We start from the raw sequence: 24,789 nt of genomic DNA on the forward strand, positions 1-24,789 counted from the left end.
ACTTTGATAAACTTAGCTTTTCTCAGCAATGCAATGATCTAAGACAATTCCAAAAGACTCATGCTAGAAAATGCTATCCACATCCAGATTGAAGCATACTATTTTCTCTCTTTTTTTTCTTTCTTGTGGTTTTTCCCTTTTGTTCTGATTCTTCTTTACAACATGACAATATGGTTGTATGTATATAACCTATATCAGATTGCATGCCATGTTGGGGATGGGGGGTGGGGAAATTTAGAACTCAAAATCTTATAAAAGTGAATGCTGAAAACAAACAAAAAAATAAACAAAAATAATTATGAAAAAGAAATTTGTGATCAGAGGACAGTTAGTTGGGGAAAGATAGGAAGAGAAAAGCTTTCATTTTGCCCTGTCACTTCCCATAAGATGAATTGATTGGTTCTGATTTTAGAGATGAAGGTTTAATATTTAGGAATACCCTGAAGGTTTACAAGGTACATTGCATACCTTATCTCGTGTGAGGGAAGACATGAGGTTCTATATCCATTTTTATAGATAAGGAAACAGTTTTAGAGAAATGAAATGACCTGTCTAAGTAGCAAATTCAATATTTGAATCTAGGTTTCTTCAATTCAGCAGACCATGCTGGGTTGTTGAAGACACACACACACACACACACACACACACACACACACACAAAATCTCTTCCCACAAGGACACCACAGCTGCTCCGGGGTGTTAGAAGGACACGAATGAAGAGAACACTTGAAGGAAGTGAAGACCTTTGTGGGAAAAAGACTGTAGCAGGATGTGACTTTATACATAAGTCACCAATAAATGTGATTACTCTGAGAAAGGAGGAAAACAGGAGTGCAGGACATGGCCTCTCCACCCCACACTGGAACAGCCAATCAATTCATCAGCAAGCATTTTAAAAGCCCTATTATGTGTTGGGCACTGGGGTAGGTGCCGGGGATACAAAGGCACAAATGATGTAGTCCCTGCTCTCAAGGAACTTAGTTTCTACCAGGGCAAGATGTGGGAAAACAACTGTTTCAAGGGTGGTAGTATCCTGATCCAAGATGAGGCCTGCCCTGTATTGGTCCAAAGTGCCAAAACTTGGCACTTTCTTTCCAGGCTTGTTACTCCCAGGGGGAAAGTGATGACAACAGGGATGAAAATCTGAGTGGGTAGAGCAGAATATCCTGTAGAGGTCCCATCAGAGAGCAGGTGTCTTGCCTGAGTCCTTGGATTTGGACTCAGGCACCAATATAAGTGACCAGTCCTGTACAGTAAATCACTACATTCAAGTCCCATTCTCATTCTCTCTGGGATCTGCACCTGAAAAGGAGTCCACCTCTCTATAATATGCCCATCAAATGGTAATCTCTCCTTTGCTGGCGAGGGGGAACCCACTGCCTTCTAAGGAAGTATATTCCATTCAATTGTTAAGTTTTGCCTTATTTTGAACTGAAACCTGCCTCATTTCAACTTCATGCTTTTCTCCTAGTTCTTTCTGTTCTCTCCTGCCAAACAGAGCAAACCTAATTCTCTTCAACATGACAGCCCCATCAAATTTACCATGCATTTAATATAATAATTTAATTGCCTGGGTCCAGTGAGAACTCTTGCCAACAAAATAATTTCAGTAATTATGGGTGACTGCCAGAAAGGGAGGTCCTCTTTCTTTGGAATCAAAAGTGAGGTACGGTGATCCAAAGCAAAGTTGGCCTAAGGAGTTTTCCATTCAGTTGAAGAGGAGGTGGCCCAAATATTCAGGTGACACTATACCAAAGAGTCTAGTAGCAAAGTGCTGAAATTATGGCAGTGACTTGATCTTCATTCAAGGAAAAGGTCTGTACAAACTATACTTGAAAGTATCATTTTGTGCTGGTGAAAAGTATAACCAAACCCACATTTTAGTAGAATTTGTAGAACCTGTGACTATAGGTACCATACTGATACACAGCAGCCTATCCAAACACAGATGTGAATATGATACACACAAGCCTAGGGGTTGGCTAAGAGTCACAGCTGTCTGGATCCAGTCTGTTTGACCCTGAGCAGGACTAGTTGTCTTAATTGATCATGACAGCAAGCTGTGCAGACCTGATCTGAAACAAATTTCCCACTGATAATGACCTAGCTAATATCCAGGGCCTGGAATGTCTTTCATGCAGCAGTTTTCATGAGGTCATGGCCACTTTCCTCTAAGAGTTGTCTACGATCAAAGACAGCCTGGGAAGGACAGACCTGCTCACCAGAGAAGTATGAAGTTTTTAATAGCAACATGGGTGTTGTCAATGTACCCTCAGTATCCCAACTTCCTGCCCAGACAGTTCCTATTAGGGTCATATCCCTGGTAAAGAGGAATGATCTCCCGGGGCACCCCCCCACCCCATGTGAAGGTCAGCAATACAAAGCTGTATCAGTTTTCAGGAGGGGTCCAGCAAAAGAGGTCCACAGATTGGGACCATTCTACTAGCCTAGGTTGGTGTTCTTGTCAAAGTCACTTCATTGATATTTGTGCAAGGCATTGAGGGAAGAGAGATACAAACCAAATCCTGCTCTCAAGATGCGTACAATCATGTGGGGAGGGGAGGGAGGGAAGATATAGAGAAGCAATGTGTACAAGAACACTCAGGCAAAGTGAGAGATTTGAGGAGGGAAGTATCACTTTCACCTAGAAAATTGAGGAAAGACTTCCTGGGGGATGTAGCAATTGAGCTAGGCCTTAAAGAAAGGTTGGAACTTTAATTGACAGAGGCTGGAGTAGGGTAGGCCATTCTAGGTGGGGGAGGGCAGGGGAAGGGGTGGGGTGACATGAACAAAGACATGGAAAGAAAAGTAGATAGGATGGGGAAGATGGGGAACATGGAACAGTTTAATTTAGCTGGAATGTAGGACATGGGAAGGGTTGTATAAGTCTAGAGTCTGGATTGTGAGGGCTTTGAACACCAGAGCTTATATTGTGCTTTATTTGGTAGACAATAGGGAAACACAGAAGGAATGACATATTGAAGCAATTTGTTATATTCAGGCAGACAGGAAGATGCAAGGAGGAAAAATAGACTGGCAGAAGGAAGACCAGGTAGGAGAAAATTAGAATAGCCTGGTTTAGAAGATAGCCTGAATTAGTTGCTGGTTATGAGTATGAAGGAGAGGACAGGTAATTGTGCAGGTAGAAACTACAGGGACTTAAACTGATTGGATGTGCAAGGTAGGGAAGAGGAAAAGATGAGGTGATGACCTTGCGTGACTGGGAGGATGGTTTTGTCATCAGGTGGTGTCTGTAGCCAGTGATTTGGGCAAATAACAAGAAAACAGGGTGACTATCATCTTAATAATGTCTCCACCAAAAGTTCTTAACTTGGGGTCCATGAACTTGTTTTCAAAATATATTTTGATAACTGTATTTCAGTCTAATTTGTTTCCTTTGTAATCTTATTTTGTTTTATATACTTAAAAACATTACTCTGAGAAAGGGTCCATAGGCTTCACCAGACTGCGTCTATTGACCCAAAAACCATTAAATATCCCTGGTCTACACAGTCTTTTAAAGGTTGTTGCTACTGCCAAATAATGCAAGGTAAGTGAATTTGTTAATGGCAAGGGACAGAGAATGGAAAGTTCAGAGATAGGGCAAGTTAAAAATAATTATGGATTAGTAATTTCAAATCCAGTTTGCAAGTCTGTATTTAAAACAACAGTGATAAGAGCCAGATGTTTGAATGACTTAACAAAAACAACCACCACCTTTTCCTCCTAGGAGCAAACGAAAGTGGTGGTTCTGCTGTCGAGCCTGGCACCTTCCAACTCTGCCAAATGTCCACTCCTAAATCTTGCACCCCTCAGCTGCCTAAGACAAATGCGCTAGCCAAGTCATACATTCTTAGCAATGGTTTTAGATGTGAAAATGAAGAATGAGATTGTTGGTTAGAATAATGATAATCCACATTTATATAGTGTTTTAAACCTTACAAAACAATTTCTTTACAAGCACCATGTGAGGTAGGGAGGGCAGGTATCATTATCCTCACTTTACAGATGAAATTGAGGCTCAGACGTATTTGGGTGATTTGCCCACAATCACATGGCTGTCAAAATGCCAAATATGGCACCTGGACCACTGTCTTCTGATTCTAGGTCCAACGATCTTTCTTTCATGTTGTCTCTGGAAAATAATTACTACACAAAGAAAGTGCCCAGGCCACATCTTGGTTGATTTTGTCCTTTATTTTTTTTTTTAAGTAAAGAAATTCCATTGAATCAAAGATAACAAAATTATCGTTTTTTGTTTGCAATGATCTTTGTTTACCACCACACAGAATCAAAATAGGTCCAAAAGTAATATGAGAAAATAAAAAGATCAAGGACATCATTGCTTAATATAATTTTCTTAATAAAGGTAAACATCACCATATTTAGAAAAAATTGCATTGCTAGTTGCAAATCCTAAATGCCTTAGAGCTAAAGGATCCCATTCTCCCCACCTCCCCCCTTTAAGATCCAAAAGCTGGAAGGTTTTCAGTATACAAACTAATTTTTTTTTTCAGGGCAGCATTTTAAATTTAGGGGAAAAAAACAACCTTGTAACCTAACAGGAATGTGGAAGTGATGGTTCTTTACAAACCTATTTGGAAGCAAATCTGCCAAAATTAAGAAGATATGTTGAACAGGAGAGTCCAACCAAAATACAGAAAGAAATGCACACTCACTCCCCCTCCTTTCCCCTCCCCCATCCCCCCTCCCCCCTCCCCAGCTTCGCTAAGGCCGCTGTAGTGGCAAAAGTCAGAAAGCTCAGGTACAGTGTAGGTCTTCCTGAGGCAGAGTGAACTATCCCATCATCTGGAACCAGTGTGGAAGGAGAGTTTTACTTTGAATTGTGCTTTAGGAAAAATGAAAAAGGTCTGTTCCCCCATTCTCCCCCCACAAAAAAATCCCTCAGGGGAAAACTACTTCTGAAATAAAGAAAAATTGTTCATGGCCATGAACAGTTTGTGAAGTGAGTGGGTTTCATTAGGCCCGAGTTGGTCAGCTGAACTTTTATGGCCTGTTGGCTACCATATCATGGGAGGCCTGGAAGAAAGTTGGATATCGAAATGGAAGGCGCTTCCGCAGATCCCTCAAATGAAGGCTATCCTTGAATTTATGGCAATAGTGGATCCTGGCTAATGTCAACACAATTATTTTCTATAAGTTAAGTTAATATTCTTAAGTTAAGGTTTTATTACTAGTCATCAAAAGTGAAGCAAAGATCTAGAGGCTTCATGGAAATCAGAATATGTGACCTAACGCAATGGCTAGGAACTATATAAGTTCACTCATTAAAGTATATGAAAGCTTTAGTCAACATTATAATTAGGAAATTAGGGAATAGATGAGCCTATTATAGAGACAGTTGATATCCTAGAAGAGGCAGCTCTGATGATTGGTACCTGAAAAAAGGGTTGGCTGGTTTGGCTTTCCTGCCTTGGGGTACTGGCCTCACACCATGCCCCCTTTGTAAGAGAAACACCTGCAGTGTTGCTGAGTCACAAGGAAGATGCAACAGTGGTCAGAAGAAGCAGCTTTTTAGACTAGAAGGTCTCATAGTTCTCTGCCCCTGCTTGTACTCTCCTATACGATTTGGCAACAGTGATCCTCATCTCAGAGAGGCATGGAGAGTTAATTTCTTTTGCTTTAGTGATAAGGAGGAAGAAAACTTCCTTAGCTGCTTCTTCTCCCCAGATTAGAGGCAGCCCAATCTTTATAATTCTAAAGGGGGGCAAACCCAAACTCAATACCTGCGAATCATTTATTTGATCCAAGAGGTTTTAGGCAGTAGCCTAGGTAGAAAGAGTTCTGTAGGTCTACAGGCTTAGTGAGTTTTGGCTGGATTTTAGGAGTCAGACTAGTTATAATGAGAGTGGGGACTATGTTTCCTGCCTTATGATGGTTCTGGTTCAATCTCTCACAGCAGAGAGACACTACAATATTATGATAGATATCAGAGGATTTCCTGGAGGCTCTGGGTGTGAAGGAAGACATTCCCAAGGATACCTGATAGGACACTGCAATGATATAGTACTAAATGGCCCTTCTGTACTGCCTGAAGTATGAAGACCTGTAATATCTTTTAAGCTAGCATGATTCAATAATCTTTACTTCAGGCCTAAGTCAGAATCAGTGCTGTATTGAAGAAGAAAAACAGCTCATATCCCACACATCTGCTCACTTATAAAGCATAAGCAAGAACAAAAGTTCCATTGTGCCCCTGGAACTCACAGATCTTAAGTCATGTTATAAAGAGATTTGTAATTTGGATGCACGGCATGGTGAGCTTGGCTATATAAAGAGTTATGCCTAGTTATGCTGAAGGCTACAAATTGCTTTAATAACTGAATTACAGAACTTCAGAGCTAGTTTTGGAAAAGAAAAGGCTGAGCATGTGGAATTTTCTACCTTAAGAAGAGTCTTGTTGTCCTGCTTGGCTCATGTGCTGAATGACGATACTCAACTGGTTCCCCATGAAATCTGGGCCAAGATTACAAACACTTTAGAATTGAGAAAGGGTTTAAGGTAATAATGGTCACACTACAGAAGGTCCTGAAGGTATGACACAGTGCTCCAGCTGGTACCAATGGTCTTTCCTAATAACAGTTTTTTAAATACAATATCTCTTTCCCTAAACCTTAGTAAGCTAAGCTTTGACACAGTTATATTCCATATGCAAGGAATTTCGAGAAGGTAGTAGTGGTCAGGCTCAGCCTAGAGGGTCTGTAAACAGATCTAGGTTAGAAGAACGAATCTATGCTGACCACCAGTGACCAGCAACTAGATGTGGTAACTAAGTCAAGGCCTTAATAAAGAGAGTCAAGAATGCAGACTCCCTTTTTCAGATGAACTTCCATATTGGAAGGATGTGGTAACACAACCTCTATACATTAAAAGATAAAAGATGACTCCAAGGGCATTAAACAAAGACCTGGAACAAATGAAAAAAAAATCTCTTCTGCCTCTATCCTATGGTGATGGGAGCCTCCCTCCTGGAGAGACAAAGGCTTGTTTTCTAAATCTGTTAAAAGCATCCTTAAACATAAATGGATCAAGGGGTCTTGACATTACTTTCCAAGTGGCAACTGCTCCTCCCTATACTATACCAAATACTAAGCTAGTCTGGATGAGTTACTAAACTGTGGCTTACTTTTGCTTTTTGAGGTGAAAAGAATACAGCAGGAAGAAATATGAACATTCATTACACTTTGGTTTATTATCACTGCTCCTGTGTTGGTACAGCAGCTCAGAATCTGATTTAAAACTAGACATACCACTTCCAACACCATTTGGAAATCCAAGTTCATATTAGCCCTGATTGGTATGGTTTTATTTCTGGTTAAGGGGGAGGTAGAGTAGGGTTTGAAAAGTAGCCCAGGTTTTCCTTGCTACTTTATATTAAGAATATCTTAAAACAGGTTTAAGAAATGGCCAAAAATGTTTTCTTCCCTAGACACAGGTCATTTTATGTGGATTCAACCAATCAAATGCAGACAAGTTACCAGGCTAGCAGACAGAGAGCAAAGGAAAAAACCTCTACTTCTTGGTAATCGTTACTGGCTGTCAGCGTGGGCTGGGAGGAATAAAATAGGAAGCCTGGAGGAATGGAAAAGAAAATCTCCAAATAAAATGATATGCTGCACCCATGGCTTATTGGGAGGCTGGCATTTCTCTAAATTCAATGCTACCCATATTCACCCGAGGAGCAAACAAGAACAAGGATTTCCTTGTAAGACAAAAAGCCACATCCACACCCTCATTTCTATGCTGAAGAGACTGGAACACATACAAAGGGTTTCAGTCAATTCCACTTGGGCCAAAATGGAATGTAAATGCCACTGTCAGTCACATTGCACAAAAGATTTTAGCTGGGATGTTGTCCACAGGATGCTGCATGTTAAATTCTGGTTTTGCAGTCATAAAAGCTGAAAGACAGATGTGACTCTTTTCCAACAAAAGCAAACAGAGAATGATCCTGCTAACCAGTCCCCAGGAAACAGTCTTCACAGGGGAAAAAGACAGTTTCCCACTTGGCTGGATCTTTCCCCTACCTTCAGTCTTTTGTGTATGGAACAATGGTGATCTGATCCTTTTTCCTACTGAATGTAGCAGCACATGCATAAGCGCCAGTTATTAGAATAGGCCAGAAAAGATGGCCAAAGGCAAACAAAAGGAGTCTACCATTTTTGATGCAGTAATTCAATGGTTATAAAATTATTGCTTGGTTTAACTAATCTAAGTTTAGAGAAGTGATGGCAGCATCAGGAAGTCTGTCTATGAATGTTCTAGATTTCAGTTGTGAGTAGGTAGGGGGTTGGGGATGGGGGAATGGAATTTTTTGACCACAACTAAAGTGGATAATTGCCAAATCAAGGTTAATATAATAAAGTGCTAATTGGTGCTAAAAGAGTGTCACAGGAAAGGCAATAAAGAATATAATTTGGAAAAGATTACAATAAATTGAACAGGGAAACAATCAGAAAGCAAAGCTGACACCAAAGAAGTTCCAATATTTTTCAATACTGGCCGTTGTTCATTCTAATAAGATGGTGATCTAATGATTGTCACACAGAATTCCTTTAGGGTAGAAATAAGTCATTATCATCATGGTCACTTGGGGCAATACACATATCCTTCTGTCAATGGACATAAAAATAGTGCCTTCAAAGTGCCTGAGTAGTTCTCCCCAGCTGAGCTTTCCAAATTAGCCTCTACTTATTGCTGGAGTCAAAGAAGTTAAAGAAGGTAAAAGACTGAAAAGGATGCCTAGTAGTATCATTATAAATGCTGTACAATACCATAAAGCAACTGCTGGTTTTTAGCAACTTCATATTACAGAAACCACTGGAGGTTTTAGATACAGAGGGGCCAACAGATCAGGAAAAGGATAAAACCCCAAATCCCAACTGACATTTTTTGACTTGAGACTCTGGAAAAGTCTCTCTGACAGTATATAAGTAAAGGAGATTCAGTAAAAATTCTGTTCCAAAAAAGACAACTTTTTAAATGGAGATGTTTAACTTTGTCTAAACTTAAATTCTACTTTTGAATTGCCAAGCCAGTGTCAAGGAGACCTGGGTTAAAACAAACAAACAAACAAACAAACAAAAAACCTACCACATGATTCAGTGCTAAATAAAATCCTTTACACAAGTAATGAGGAAATAAAAGAAAGGCAAACGATCATATCAAGGCTACTTGTTTGATGTGGGCAAGAATTCAAAGAACAAGAAGTCATCTGGAACTCTGTTCTCTCAAAATCTAGCCAAATATAAATCATCATATAATTTTAGAGTTGGACAGGCTCAGGTATCAACCAGTCCAACTCTCTCATTTTACAGATGAGGAAACTGAGGCTGACAGAGGTTAAATGACTTGCCTAAGGTCATCGTGGCAGAACTAGGATTGCTAGTTTTCTGTCCACTACAATCTACTGCAAATGCAGAAAACGCAATCCCAAAATGGTGTGCCTTCATTATGTCTGAAGTTGATAGTCACTGATACTCAGACACCTCTGGTTATAAACTTCAGTAAGAAATTCTACACAAGATAGTTCTAATCTAAATGCTTTGCTGAACAGGGTGAAAGACCCTTTAAGAAGTGTTGTAAATATGGAACTTGGCTTATTATAGAAGCTGATTTTTTTTTCCTGCTTATGGAGCTCACACTCCCCCAAACTCTCATATACTAAGTGGTTCAAGCTCCCTCTCCTCAGTATTGGCTTGGAACCACAGGCCCTTTCAGAGCTGAAATAACGGCATAAAGTATAGTCGTAAAACTTTAGGATATATCTTGCCACTTTCTTGGGAGGATTTTTTGACTGGCAAAGCAAAGATGATGTTTTCAGATACATTTTTAATAGGGAAATTAGATGACAATTGGCTTAATCAAATGCTGAAATTGGACAGGTGATCAAGAATCCCGCCACTCATTATCATGGCCAATAATGCAATAAAGAAAACCAGTAACCTAAGCACAAAAATAGCCTGAAGATCCTGGGGACAGTCATCTGCCTCGACGAGAGGTGCTCTTGGTGGGCAGCTTCCCTGCTGACATACCCAGGTTATTGAGAAGGATAAAAACCTGAAGCAGCAAGTGAAGAGATGAGTAGTTTCAGAAGGAAGGGCTGCTGGAGTGCTTCTGAGTCTGTAAGGGCATCACTCCAGATCGGCGTCCATTTGCTCTGTGTCTGAGCACTGGGATTTGTTACGCTCCCATTGGCAAATGGCATTGGCATACTGCACCACCAGCTTATCCATCCAGGTCAGGGGTTCCGGGAAAAGAACAGCACCCTCAAAGAAGCCCAAGTGACCTCCATGAAGCGGCAGCACAAACATGACATTCTCTCGTTTCTCTGCAAGGGGAAAAAAAAGCATCTCTGTGAGTGATCAGATTCCAGTTGGCTCCCTTTGGGTGCAGATAAAGGAAGTTGTGTAATAGGTCTCTATTTTGCTCACTGGTAGCACCTGCCTGCTGAAAAGAGCATCCCAAATAGTGGCAATGATTTTCCATTAAATCACCCCTGTCTCTCAAATTAGCTGAGGAAGGCAAGAGGCTAAGATGCTGATGAATTTGGTTTGGGGATGTGATATGTAAAAGGCTATCTGTTCAACACACCTGGCTTAAGATATAAACATAATAATATTCATAGGCATGTTCTTTTTGATTACTATTTTATATGTTTTATAAGACTGGTTTAGAAATCTAGATGTTGTTTTAAAAGAGACTGTGTCCTATTTGATCATTAGATCCTCGGAGATGTGAACAGAGGCTTAGGGCTGGAAGTGACCATGGCCTCCCAGATGTAATCTAGTGCCAGACCTTGGCTCCCATACTTCTTATAGCTCCTGCCTGCTGTGAGGCAGACCTTTTAAAGCCTCTCAGGACACACTCCCACCCCCACCCTCACCCCCATCATCATCATTGGCCACAAGGTTGGACCTCAAGGGAGGGCCTTGAACAGTCTATTCAACTGCCTCCCTCAATGGACCTCTCTCAACAGTTAACACAACTCCTCCCTTTTATACATCATGTCCTATCCCAGTGATTCTCAAATTTCAGCTGCCAATGAACAGATCTCATTCCCCACCCCAAATGCCTGCTCCCTTACTCCCATATCCATCTCAAACCAACACCCCAAGGCCTCATTTCAGATCTTTTCACCTCTTCCATTTTGCCCTCTGTGACACCTGTTTCAAACTTAACAGATTTCTATCTTCCAGTCTTCACTCTTGATGATTGCTTCTTTGGCCTGCCTTGCCAGCACTAGGTTACATTTTCTCTCATATTCTCTGACCCACTGGTTGCAGCAGTAGAGTTGGAACTTTCCTTTGCTTCCCACTGACCCTTCCAGACTCTCCCTTTGCCACCATTACTCAGCAACCTCTCTTCCTTTGAGTTTCATGATTTCCAGGCTTATTACCAAACCCAGATCCTGGTTATTAATCCTGTTATTAATCTACCTCTTCTTTCTTCAATGAGTTCAGTGCCCTCAGACTAGAGGATTTCAGCATACATATTACTTCTCCCTAAAATTCTCTAACTTTTCAATTCCTCAATTTACTAATTTCTGATGACCACTTTATTCCACTTCAGCTAAACAGAGTTTGCTGTTACTCTGTTCCATTTCTATGAACTCTAAAATTCTTTTCTACGACCAATCTTTTAGCATCCCATCTTTCCCTATGCCTTACAAAACCCCAACTCTTTATTTATCCTCGATATAACTTTGAAGATTCCCTTCAGGTCTTTCAGAGGCCACCACCCTCTCCTCCTTTCCCTCTCTTGACTCCTTGGTGAACCAATTCAGCTCTGCACTAACCTCTCCACTTGGTCACTTATCTGATCACTTATCATGTGCCTTGCCAAACCCAACCCTGGAGTTCTCCCACTGTTTGAATCCTCTGCTCCTATTCACATGCTGGAATGGAACTGGAGAAAATACAATATGCTGCTGACTGGGTCTGTTACAAATTTGTACTTCCTACTCTCAGCTAGGCCCTCACTGCATCAAGATTACCTTTCTACTCCCCTTTAACTGATTTAGTATCCCACTGTCTACATTAACTGTTCCAAATCTTCTCATTTCTCCGCACGTATCTCAAGGCACTTCTTCCCCTGATCCTCTCCGTTGAGGACACTACCACATATTTCCCTGAAAAACTGAGGCTGTTTGCCAAGAGCTCCTTCATGTCTTCTCATCTCACATCACTCAAACATTTCTCCCCAACTATTTCTGCCTTCAGTACTTTATCATATGGAGAGGTAACTTTTTTCCTTGTCAAGGCCAACCCCTATCTTTGAACGTAACTTCTTTTATTTTCTCCAAAATGTTGTTCCTACTATCATCTCTATGATCTCTAATCTTTCCCTATTAGTTCCTTTCCAGCTACCTACAAACATGCCCATGTCTCTCCAACTTTAAAAATCCTCAACTTGAGTACTACAAGCCTAGAGTGCTTAATAAATGTTTCCTTCTTTCCGTTCTTCATTCTGACATTTCTGGCAAGTTATCACCTTGTATCTCTCCTCTTCTTCTCAGCTACTCCTTGAGAAAGCCATCTACACTAGATGTTTCCATTTTTACTTCTTCTCATCTCACTCTCTTAACCCTTTGAACTCTCATCCTTCAACTGAAACTACCCTCTCTAAAGTTACCAATACAATTACCAAATACAATAACCTTATCCTTCTTTCTGCAATATTTGATATGTTGACTACTTTCTCCTCCTGGATATTCTTTCCTATCTAGGTTTTTGTGATACTCCTCTCCCCTGGTTCTTATCCTACCTTTTCAATATCTTTTGCTGGATCTTTATCTAAGTCACACCCACTAACTGTGGCTCTGATCTGGGCCATCTTTTTTTTTTTCCCCATCTATATAATCTTAACCCTAAACCTGACCCTAATTCAAACCCTAAATGCCTCTGACCCTCATCTGATTGATTCCCAGATCTATACATCCAGTTCTTATTTCTCTCTTGAGTACTAGTCTAATATCACCAAATGCTTTTCGGATGTATTGAACCAGAGGTCTTCTCAGCATTTCAAACTCAACATTTCTAAAACAGAATTTACCTGTCCTTTCACCCTCCCGAGTACTGTCTGGGGCACTACCATTCTCCTATTCACCTTAGTGCCTCACTTTTACTCACCTCACACCTCCATTTTGTTGCCAAATCATGTCGTTTCTCTCTCCAAAACATTTCTCTTCTACGTTCCCTTCTCTCTACTCACACAGCCTCTCTGCTAGTTCAGCCTCCAATCACCTCTCACCTGGACTAGTGCAACAGCCTTCTAACTATTCTCCCTGCCTCAATTCTCTTTGGACTCCAAATTGTTCTCCCCTCAGCTACCACAGTGATTTTCTCAAAGCCCAGGTCTGACCACGTCCCTTTGCTATTCGATAAACTCCAGTGGCTCCCTATGACTTCCAGAGTCGAGAACTCCTCTGTTAGGCATTAAAGCTTTCATAACCTGACCCTTTCCTACTTTTCCAGTCTTTTCAGGCTTTATTTCCTTCTATGTACTCTACAGCTGGGCTAAAACGGTCCAAAATCTCACTTTCTGCAGGAGGCCTTTCCTAGTTTCCCCAGTTGCTAGTGCCTTCCCCTCTGAGATTTCTTCCCAGGTACTCTATATATCTTGTACACATCTAGTTATTTACATGTTACCCACCCCCGTTAGAGCACATACTCTTTGAAAGCAGAGACTGTTTGTGTTTTTCTTTGTAAATACTTAAAACAATGTTTTTTTGATGAGTTCATTTAATCTGGCCTATTCATTTTACATATGAAGAAAAACCACAGAGGTTAAGTGGTTTGCCCAAGGTCAGTGGTGGTAAACGACAGAGGTAGATTTTGAACCCAGGCCCTCTGTGTATAATGCACTTCTGCTATTATATTCAAATATAAGAAATCATGAGACTATTTCTCTCTCATAATGAAAGCTTTTCATTGTGTAACATTTGACTCCTAGAATACATATCTCTTTTATTTCCTGGGTTACAAAGGCTTTGATAAGTGACTGAGTCCTCTGTGTTTCGTTCTACTACATGTTCTCCCCCCCACTGCCCCTAGCCCTGAGTGTTTTAAATGAACCAACAATTTTCTTCTTTCCTTTGATTCACTTATTATATTCACAAGAGGAAAACGTTTCCCTCACAGTCTTCCCTCTCTTGGGTCTAAAATGATGTGCAGTTTGTCTCCCGGATGACAAAGAAAGATAATGTGGGCATTCCCAGATCTTTTCCTCTCTTTCCTCAGCTTTCCTTTTTGTCCTCTAGCTCTTGGTTAGTATGGAATGAGATCACACCATCCTCAAACCCAATAAACTACTCTCCGCTGGACAGTGTTGTTTTGCTCTTCCAGTTGCTTGGTTTCAGTCCCCAACCCCACTGGAGTCACCAAAGCATCAGCAGTGATGACTTTGTATTGTGTTCTTCCTGTGGTTCTGAATACTTTCTTTCTCAAAGCCAAACTTCCCCGTGGAGAAAAATCATAATCTCCCAGACAGTTTCACATAGCACTGGGTGACAGAAACAATAGCTCCTGGCTTGATAGTTGAGAACCTCTTGCAATAGGACAGGAGGAAAGCCAAAATATTTCTTGTTTAGGTATTCAGGTGGCAACATGATCAGAGATTCTTTGAATATGAACAGAATCTTGCTGGATAAAAGCATGGCGGTAAGAAAAGCCTCCCCATAGAAAAGATATTTCTAGGAGATCATTTCATGAGGAAGATGACAGGATTTACCGTGTCAGAATGAGTACGGAAGAGGATTAAGAAAAAGAAACGCTTACCCGAAAGAGCTCTGGGGATTGTTAAAAGGCTATCATGCACCAAGGGGTCATCAGCAGCATTAACCAGCATGAGCGGGACGTAAATCTGTGCAAGGAAAAATGAAGGTAAAACTCCTGTCTTCATGTACGGCCGTCATTGTTCTTGGGCGGCCAAACCCTGAAACTCGCTACTCAACACTTTCTGAAGAGAAAGTGAGTAAAGACCAGTATCTTTGCCCGTGATGAGTGTATACACATGCCAAGTCGGTAATACATGAATGATAAGCTTCATTGACTTGGAACGTGCATAAACAGGTTGAGAGTGACCTCTGCTAAATTTGTTAATAATATTAGCTGGAAGTGATACAACTAATATATTCATTCCACTACAAAAATACTTTGGGATACACAAAACAGGGCAATTTTATTACTTTTTTGTTAAATTTAACATATACTTTCAAAAAACTTTTATTTAACAGTTTCATATACAATCCTCTTTTCTATTCTTTTTAAAAATCAAGTCTTCCATTTCGGTTAAAAAACAAAACAAAACAAAAACATATGGGGAGATTATACTGGCAGCAGGTTGATGTGAAAAAAGATCTGGGAATTTAAGTTTTCTAAAAGCTAACTATTATTAGCCAACAATGTCACATGGCTGCTAAAAAACGAATTCAATTTTAGTTTGCATTCAAAAGCTGGGATTCTTAACTCTTTTTGTGTCATGGATCCTTTTGGTAATCTGGTGAAATTCATGGACCCCTTCTCAGAATAATGTTTTTAGGTGCGCAAAACAAAATACACAGGACTACAAAGGAATCCAATTATACTGAAATAAATTTTTTTTCATAAACTTCCTTGATATCTATCCATAGATCCCTCTTTCCTCCCTCCCCGCAGGTCTTTGGACCCCAGGGTAAGAACTCCTGCATATACTATTAAGACCATAGTACTGATGCCATTATAGCTCTGTGTTATCTAAACATGTCTGGGATACTGTGTTTAATTCTGGGTGCTACATTTTAAAAAATACAGGGTTTGGAAGGTGGCCCAGGATGATGAGGAATCTGCAAACCATCTCATGAGGAGCAGATTAATGAACTGAGGGGGACATAACAACTTTTTAAATATCTGAAGGGCTTTCCTGTAAGGGAGGTAGATATCTTCCATATAATTCTAGAAGGCACAAAACTAAGCAGCACAGTGTAGTGGAAGGATTGCTTGTATTTAGAGCCAGAGAACCTGGGTTCAAATCCCAGATCTGTCACTTAGTACTTGTGTGACCTTGGGTAAGACATTCAACCACTACGGTATTCAGTTTTCTCATCTGTAAGATAAGAGGGTTGGCCTAGGTCACCTCTGAAGTTTCTTCTCACTACAGATCTATGATCCAAATTAAGAGGAAAGCAGATCTCAGTGCAATATATGAAAGAAGTTTTTTAACAATTTGAATGTGCCAGTGATAAAGTGGGCTGCCATGTGAAGCATTAAGTGCTCCACGACTAGAGGTATTCTAGCAGAATCTGGACGATCATAACCAGAAATAACGTAAGGAGGTGTTTTTTTACTAGCTGGACTCCCAAGTCTTTTCTAATTCCAAGTCCAGGTTTCTTAGGTTTGGGGGCAATGCAAAAATAGTGTTATCATTTATAGTCTGTTCTAGTCACTCACCCTGTGCAGATATCTCATGCAGCTTTCTTCTTCATAATATTCTTTCAGAGAATTATAGCCATGGAACTTCCTAAGATATATCGAAGGAGGAAAAAAATGTAAGACAGGTATAGATACTTTTCTTCAGGCCTCAATTCTGGTCTGTTTTTATCTTTCTTCTAATTCCCAGATTCATTTACAAGAGCTAACATCTTTCCACGATTTTAATAAAGACCAACTGTTTGAGCCCAGACTGGTATGAAGCTAGACATCACTGAAGAGGCTAGGAAATTCAGAGGTTGCTAAGGCATTTTTTTGCAACAGAGGCTGTTCCAGCAGAGGACAGTCTTTCCACCTAGATTGTTGCAGGATGAGATGACATAAATTAGGGAGCGGGAGGTGGACATGGATGTTAAGCTCCAAATCCTGTTTACTTAGGAGGCAGTAATTAGGGATAGACTACTTTCTCTTCTAATTTTTAAAAATAGTATGACCTTTAGTAATAAGGATTATTATATGGTATAAGATGTTCATCTAATCCTAATTTCTATCAGCCTGTTTTTCAGTTTTCCTAGTAGTTTTTATCAAACAGGACGTTCTTTCCTAAGTAATTTGTTTTCTGGTTTATCAAGGTTCCATTATTTCTAATTCTCCCTTGTCTAGTATGTTCTGCTGATGTACCTCTCTAATTTCTTTTTTAACCAATAACAGATGGCTTTGATGACTGCTGCTTTATAATAAAAATTTGAGGTCTGGAAGTGCTATTCCCCCTTTATCCTTACCTCTCTGCATCATTTTCCTTGATATTCTAGATCTTCTAGCCAACCTAGCTTTCCAAAGCTAAAAACTGTCCCTATCTTAAATGGAGACAGTTAAAATCCATTTAACTTTTCTGTTCATGCTGAAAGGTTTCTTATCCCCTCTTTCCCTGACAAGGCCATTTTTTGCCTCATTTCTTACCTGGCCTTAATCACTGAAAGGGCGTTGCCTTAGACAAACTGAGCCCTGGGAAATACCTTAGCTTAAAAAGGCCAAGTTGCATCCAGGGCCATTTCTAGTAGTCCTGATCTATATCTTGCCACATTAGATTCTTATTATATTTTTATAGAGTTCTATAAAGTATCTCTACAATAATTTGATTGGTATAGTATTAAAGCTATAAATTAAATTTAGTAGTATTTATCATTTTTATTATGTTGGCATGGCCCAGCCCAAGCACTGAATATTCCTCCAGCTTTTTAAGTGGTTCTTTATTTTTTATTATTTTATTTTATTTTATTTTTTAGGCAATTGGGATTAAGTGACTTGCCCAGGATCACACAGCTAGTAAGTGTCAAGTGTTTGGTCTGAGGTCAGATTTGAACTCAGGTCCTCCTGACTTCAGGGCCAGTGCTCTATCCACTGCGCCACCTAGCTGCCCCTGGTTCTTTGTTTCTTTAAGGGGAATTTTGTAACTGAACACACACACACACAGACACACAGACACACACAGACACAGACACACACACACACTCTCAGAGTATTTTGTGCACTTTGGTGGATTGATCTCCAGATATTTCATGCATTTTGCATTTATCTGTAATGGGATTGATTTCCCTTCCTATTATTGCCTCTTGGATTCTGTTATTTACATAGAAATGCTCTAGATTTTTCAGGGCTTATTTAGTAGCCTGCAACTTTGCTGAAGTTATTAATTGTCTCAATTAGTATCTTTGTTGATTCCATTAGAATCTCCAAGTAAACCATCATAGGATAGACCACTTTAACAAAAATATAAAATGCTATGGGATGGACATCATAACAAATAACAGCCCTGACTTTCAAGTTTTAGAGGTCAGATTTGTCCTGCTTAAGGCTTAAGAATATGATACAGACCCAGAACATCCCTAGTTCAGACGATTCCTGGGAAACTAATTTTTTTCCAGTGATATTGAGGAGTTCAGATTTGATTTAAGAATGACAAAATGGACAATTTCAGAGAAACCTGGGAAGGCCTGTAAAAACTGATGCAGAATGAAGTGAGTAGAACCAGGAGAATAATGTATGCAGTAATTACATTATAAAGAAAAACTCTGAAAGACGTTAGAACTATGATCAATGCAATGATAAACTAAAATTCCAGAGACCCAAAGAGGAAGCATGTTATCTACCTCCTGACAGAGAGAAGATGGACTCAATATATTTTTGGACCTGGCCAATGAGAAAATTTGCTTTGCTAGACTATGCCTATTTGTTGCAAGGGTTTTATTTTTTTCTTTCTGTTCAGTTTTAACAGAAATAACAACAAAAAAGGATTTACTCTAAGGGAGGCTTGACTCAGTGTAGGAACTCCTTTGCCAACCTAGCTTTCCAAAGCTAAAAACTGTCCCTATCTTAAATGGAGACAGTTAAAATCCATTTAACTTTTCTGTTCATGCTGAAAGGTTTCTTATCCCCTCTTTCCCTGACAAGGCCATTTTCTGCCTCATTTCTTACCTGGCCTTAAATCACTGAAAGGGCGTTGCCTCAGACAAACTGAGCCCTGGGAAATACCTTAGCTTAAAAAGGCCAAGTTGCATCCAGGGCCATTTCCAGTAGTCCTGATCTATATCTTGCCACTGGACCCAAACGGTTCAAGAAAGAATGAGGTTGGTCACTTTACACAGTTCTGCCTCACTTAAATCCAATTCACTTGCAAGTCATGACATCACCTTCCTGATGTCATTGGTCCTCTTTGAGAACAAAGGATAAACAACAGGACACCCTCCTAAGGCTAGTGGCTTAATAGATATCATTGGTGCAAAAAGGTCATTATTGTCATAAGAATCAGAAAAGGCTTTATTCTCCAGGGATGATATTTACCTATGACTTAACGCTAGCTTGCTTCTGTTCACGCCTAAAGCTCTCTTGACGTTAAATAGAACCTTTGAAGTTATAAAAAAAGTTGAGGAGGCAACCTCACCTTTCTCTGCTAGAGCTAATTTCATCCAGCAACTGATGCTATCTTAGAAGGAAGTTATTCTTAGACAGCAAAGCTCTTGCACTATACATACCTCATCACATTGTCATCAATTTGCATAAGGGATGTTGCTGTGTACAATCTGCTCAAGTCAGTATCCTCAAGGCTTTGAGGTTTCTTAACATTGTTTCCAAACAGAACTTGCCTGGAATAAAAATGAAAAAGGACACAACTTCAGGATAAAAACTGAAGGAGCATGCAATGGCAAAGGGGCCTACCCTGCTCAAAGATAATCTGGAAGAGTGAGACTTTGCCAAAGTGTCTATATGTCAATTTGAAATAGATCCCTGTAGCCCTCAGAGTCTGCCAGTGAATGAGCTCAGATTGTTGGGTTGTGAGCAGAGGGAGGTAAGCTGAGACCTTCTGGCCCTTTCAGAGACAAAGATAAGCTCTGTGGAGTGGGTGGAGGCAGTCCAGACAAGGCTAAAACATTTGGAACTGAGACAGTGCCAAACCTTGCAGAACTCTCTTCCTCTCACCCCAGAGCAGGATATTTGTGGAATCTGCTCTGAAGGGAGTGCCAGGCAGCAGGCTGGCTCCATGTGCAGGTAGCACTGGCCCACTGTTGTCAGTGGCATGGCAGCAAACTGGTATTACCACCTCAAGGAGAGTGTCTTCTCCTTTCTGAGTTGGTTCCTCCTCTTAACGAGGAAGGCAATTAGCTTATTCAACAACGTAGTTCCCTTTACAGAAGAGATGCTAAAAGATTAACAAAAAGGAAAATGAGGGCACTCTCACCAGACAAGCCCCAATGAGTAGTATTTATATTTCATCTCTGTAACAGCTGTACATCATGCTGCAGTATTTAACAACAGCTCTGCTCTCCCCTGCGAGACCAAAGGTGGGCAGCGTTTGCTTTGGTGCCCTACCCTAAAGCAGGAATTATATCCAATTGGAAGTAAGTTGTTTGGCACCTTTACAAACCCACTACAGAACTGGAACAGACTTTTTCAGCTTTTTAAAGTTCACTTTGTGAGGGGACTATATGCTGTGTAATTATATGCAATATAATTCACATTTTAAAAATTCTTTAAGTTGTCAAATATTTGGTTTTCCATATTCAAGAAAAGTATATGCACCCCAAAATTTACCGGGTGAGCTAATGCAGCACACACTGGAATTATCCTATATAGAAGGTTCATCAACCTAATGATTAGCAGAAAACTACCTTTCAGATCTTGGTTGGTAGGGCTGAGTCCTTATCTCCCCAAAAAGAGATATTTCACAAAGTTTAACTTCCGGTGGCCACTGTGTTGGACATTTACAGGGCAAAACAAAGCAGCAACGGCATCCATGTCTCACGAATTCGTATCTGGGATGAGGAACAAAAAGTCTCTTCCCCGTCTATTGCCTATTTTATGTAAGGATCAAAGAAGCTATGATAGAATGTTGTTCAGTTGTGTCTGACTTTTTGTGACTCCATTAGGGGTTTTCTTGACAAAAATATTGGAGTGGTTTACCATTTCCTTCTCCAGCTCATTTTACAGATGAGGAAATTGAGGCAAACAGGGTTAAGTGATTTGTCCAGGGTCACACAACTAATATATGTCTGAGGCCACATTTGAACTCAGGAAGATGAGTCTTCCTAATTCCAAGCACTCTATCTACTCTGCCACCTAGCTGCCCCAGCTATACTAGAATATAGCAGCCTAAAACATACAGATTACAGATGATAGTACAAGGAGACCAAATTTTTTTTTCTAATGGTTAATTTAAATTAAAAAATAAACATTTAACAAAAGCAAATTGATAGTTAAGTATTTATTTACTTTTGTTGTTATTTTTAGGTTAGCAAAAAAAAAATCATTAAATAAAACACCTATGGGGATAAAAAAAAAAGTCTTGTTTTTGTAACCTCCAGAAACTGACAATCTTGTTGAAGAGACAGGCCTAGAACTTCTGAGGCAATAACAAGTGACGTGGCAGCCTACGATAAGCATACTGCAGAAAGCGGACTGGACATAGAATCAGAAGACCTGGGATCAAACCCTGAGTCTGCTACTTCCTCCCCATGGGCTTTGGGCTATCATTTCACTCCTCTGGGACCAAACTTCCTCATCAGTCACCAGTTACAGCAAGAGGCTGAACCCTTAGGGGTTAACATTTCTAAGGTTTCTTGGAGTTCTAAATCTTATTATCTTCTAAGTGGTACATATGGGTTGCTTTATACACACCTCTTTTGTTCCTCATTACAGCCTTCTAAGGCAGGGAAATAATTGTGATATACAGAACAAAAGATGTCAACAGAACTTGGGGCTTTTTGTGTGTGTGTGATGAAGCTTCAGAGGGCAGATGTTGGGGAATAGTAGTAAAACCAGAGTAATGTTTTGCATACAGTAAGCATTTAAGCAATTAATAAAACATTTGCTGCATACTGTTGGATCAACAGGTAGACCCTGATTATGGAAGGCCTTAAATCTAGGTAGATGAGATGAAAGTGGAGGGGGCAGGGCAGGGGCCGAGCATTCAAGTTTTCTTGAGCAACTGAATTGACATAATTCAAATAGTATTTAAGTGAGAGCAATAAATATGGCAGAGGCATGTTTTGAGTGGCTATTTTATTAATACATTCTGTGATCAGTTTTGTGAATACATTCTTTAAAATGCTAACAGTCTTTATGATATATAGTTAAAGTATGATGTAAGAGAGCCATTCCCTTCCTGGATTTACTTAAAGGTAGAAAAAAAAAATCTGACCAGCTTTTGGTGGTTGAGGAAAATGTAATTTCTAACAAAGGAAAAATGCAATGATTAGGCCAGCAGGAACACCTGAGACTGTGTCTAAGCAGGCCATTCAGACCATTTGATGTTGTAGAAATGAGGGTCCAGAGCCTCTTAATAGCTCCTATCATACTAGACAGCAAATGACTATGAGCCCCATGAGAAGGAACGAAGGAAGGGCAATGGTACCTGTGAGAAAGAATGATTTTCTTCATGTTGTCAGCCATGAGGAAGTTGTAAAATCTTCGGCACTGATCCCACTGCATAAAGGTTTCCTGTGCCCTATACCAAGCCACAAAATAACAGTTAGAAAGGATGAAAGAAAGGCTCAGAAACGAGAGGTAGTCAGGCAAAGATAATAAGACAGAGATTCTTTCATTGTAATGAGATGCTTAAAACAGGCAGCAGAAGCTTTTAAGGTTGCTGACTTTGGCTTTTGGAAAAGAGGATGTTGACTGACATTGCCCAAACCATCGATTTTAGAATAACACACTGAGTGATCATGCTATTACTGGCAAAGATTACAGCAGGAAGAAGCTGCTCTGGCGGCCGAGACATCTCGTTTGGTCAATGTCACTCACTGGGGCTCCACTTCAACTGCTTGTAAACCTGTTAGCCATGCCAGAAAGTAATATCATCAATGTGACAGTAAAAATCATTATTCTAACATTAGGGTTGCCTTCCACCCTGCAAATAGGTTCTCTAGTATGACTGGTATTTTAATAATGAGTGTGTATGCATATATTTTACATTTGAAAAATGTTCTTTTGGCCATATTAAAAAGGCATAGGGAAGGCATTTTTTTTTTGTAACAACTGAATTTTCATTTTTCTGGTTTCATTACTCACAAAATTAGTGTGACCCCAAATTGATAATCTTTCTTATGACTAGTCTTAGAATTTTGGGGCAGGGGGTGAGAAAATAGAAATGAAATTAAAATGAGAAAATCCTTTCCAGGCATGACTAGCAGGGAATTAGTGCTGAACAGAGCTTCCCCCTGCCATGCTAGTGCCATCCCATCCAAAATTACCTTGTGTCTGCTTTCTGTGTGTTTTATATGTATCTATATGTATATATGCCGTCTGCCTTTGAACATAAGTCCTCTGAGGGAAAGTACTGTTTTGCCTTTGTCTTTGTATCCCCCATGCTTAGCAGTTAAGTGCTGAATAAATTCTTGTTGATTATTGGTGTGTGTGTGTAAGGAACTGCCAGCCTTCCTTCTATAAATATTCAGTTGCCAGATTTGTACGCCTGTATGAAGTGAGGGTACGTTTTGACAAGCCAATAGCAGCTGCTTCACAGACTAGCTAGGAAGATTATTCCTCATAGACCTCTACTTAATGCCTCCTTTCCACCAGCATAAGTCATAGAACCAACTGCTTACTGAGTCTGAATTAATAAAATCCCTTCATTGTTGTTCTAATGTCATGAATGTCAAGAGGCTCAATTTCACAATGTTTATTAATATATTAACTTAGCTGTCACATATTTCTCCTAACACCCTTAAAGAAACTTTATTTTCATCTTCCAAATAATGGAGTGAGGCATATGGGTGATATGAATCTTTTTTCAACTAATTAATTAATTAATCAATAGTTTTCAACATTCACTTCCACGACAAGAGTCCTTCAAACCCCAGTGATTTGAAAAAATAATTTCCTTCCAAATTGCCTCAATTTCATTTAGGGGTTAGCAAACTTTCCCCATGAAATGATGTTAAAAATGACAATGAGAAATGAAATATTTTTCAGATTTAATGAGTGGAGAAATTGTTGTATGATACTAGTTAGAGCTCACTGTTAAGAATGTTAGTGACACAAAGGTCAAGAGGCCCTAAGGGCTGTAAGCTCTGCACAAACCAGAGCCGAAGAAAGTGAAAAGTTCAACAAGAATCCACAGCAGAACCAAAGCTGTAGGAACTGAACATGTTAACAGGCCCTTGGGCCCCTTCCTTTGGACCCAAGGGGCCAGTCAGGCAATTTCCCCACATGCCTAAGCAATGAACAGCAACTTGCTTCCTTTGCCAGCTCACACCCCTTGACTCTCAGACAACCTGTCCAGAAATTAGACTGCCTCTCTAGGACAATTCTCTTCCATTCTTTCTGCCTGTACCTTGACATGGGGGGAGGAGGAGGTAGGAAGATATGTGTGAAGATGGAGCGTTTGGGACTAAAATTGGATATGTGTACTAAAGTGACTTAGTAACAAAATAAATTATCTGAAGAGCTTTGGCCCCTGTTAGGTAGTTAAGGTTTGATCAAGTGTTGCCATAAGATGCTTATTTTAATGTTTTCACGTTGATTATCTATGGCAAATATGTATTCCCAAACTAGGTTTCTCTTGTCAACTGTCATATTTCTGGGCCATCTTCCCTCATCATCAGGTGATATATAGTTAAGCAATGAATGACCTGTCTAATCAAAAAGACTATAATAAATAAAATACCTGTCTAATCAAAAGTAACAACCATAATAATGATGCTACACACGTGCGCGCGCGCACACACACACACACACACACACACTCTCTTCCCTAAAACCCTCCAAACCATGTGGTCTACAGCCAACTCAATATATTTGAATTATGTATCACTTTATTCACATGACTACTCTCTTTCATCAAAGTCAAGAGTTGGCCCAACTT

The 24,789-nt window shown here is 39.9% G+C and overlaps 1 protein-coding gene and 1 long non-coding RNA gene across 4 annotated transcripts in view; one reads left to right on the plus strand and one right to left on the minus strand.

The window, feature by feature from the left end:
- Positions 1–4,178: 4,178 nt before the first annotated feature.
- The window catches only part of ABHD2 (abhydrolase domain containing 2, acylglycerol lipase), a 119,710-nt gene continuing 99,099 nt past the window's right edge, over positions 4,179–24,789 (minus strand). For all 3 annotated transcript variants that reach the window (XM_020964868.2, XM_020964882.2, XM_020964874.2), the window contains 5 exons: positions 22,336–22,428; positions 19,460–19,570; positions 16,449–16,518; positions 14,799–14,883; positions 4,179–10,351 (listed from right to left, as the gene is read on the minus strand). In XM_020964868.2, coding sequence (XP_020820527.1) covers positions 10,155–10,351; positions 14,799–14,883; positions 16,449–16,518; positions 19,460–19,570; positions 22,336–22,428 — 556 coding nt within the window. In that variant the 3' untranslated portion in view covers positions 4,179–10,154. The remainder of the gene's footprint in view (positions 10,352–14,798; positions 14,884–16,448; positions 16,519–19,459; positions 19,571–22,335; positions 22,429–24,789) is intronic.
- Positions 14,821–23,332, plus strand: LOC144456297 (uncharacterized). The gene is made up of 2 exons (XR_013485302.1): positions 14,821–14,903; positions 21,287–23,332. It is a non-coding gene; the product is annotated as an uncharacterized LOC144456297 (long non-coding RNA).

This window comes from Phascolarctos cinereus, unplaced genomic scaffold (assembly GCF_003287225.1).
Source record: "Phascolarctos cinereus isolate Bilbo 61053 unplaced genomic scaffold, phaCin_HiC Scaffold_3;HRSCAF=262, whole genome shotgun sequence".
Classification (NCBI taxonomy): domain Eukaryota; kingdom Metazoa; phylum Chordata; class Mammalia; order Diprotodontia; family Phascolarctidae; genus Phascolarctos; species Phascolarctos cinereus.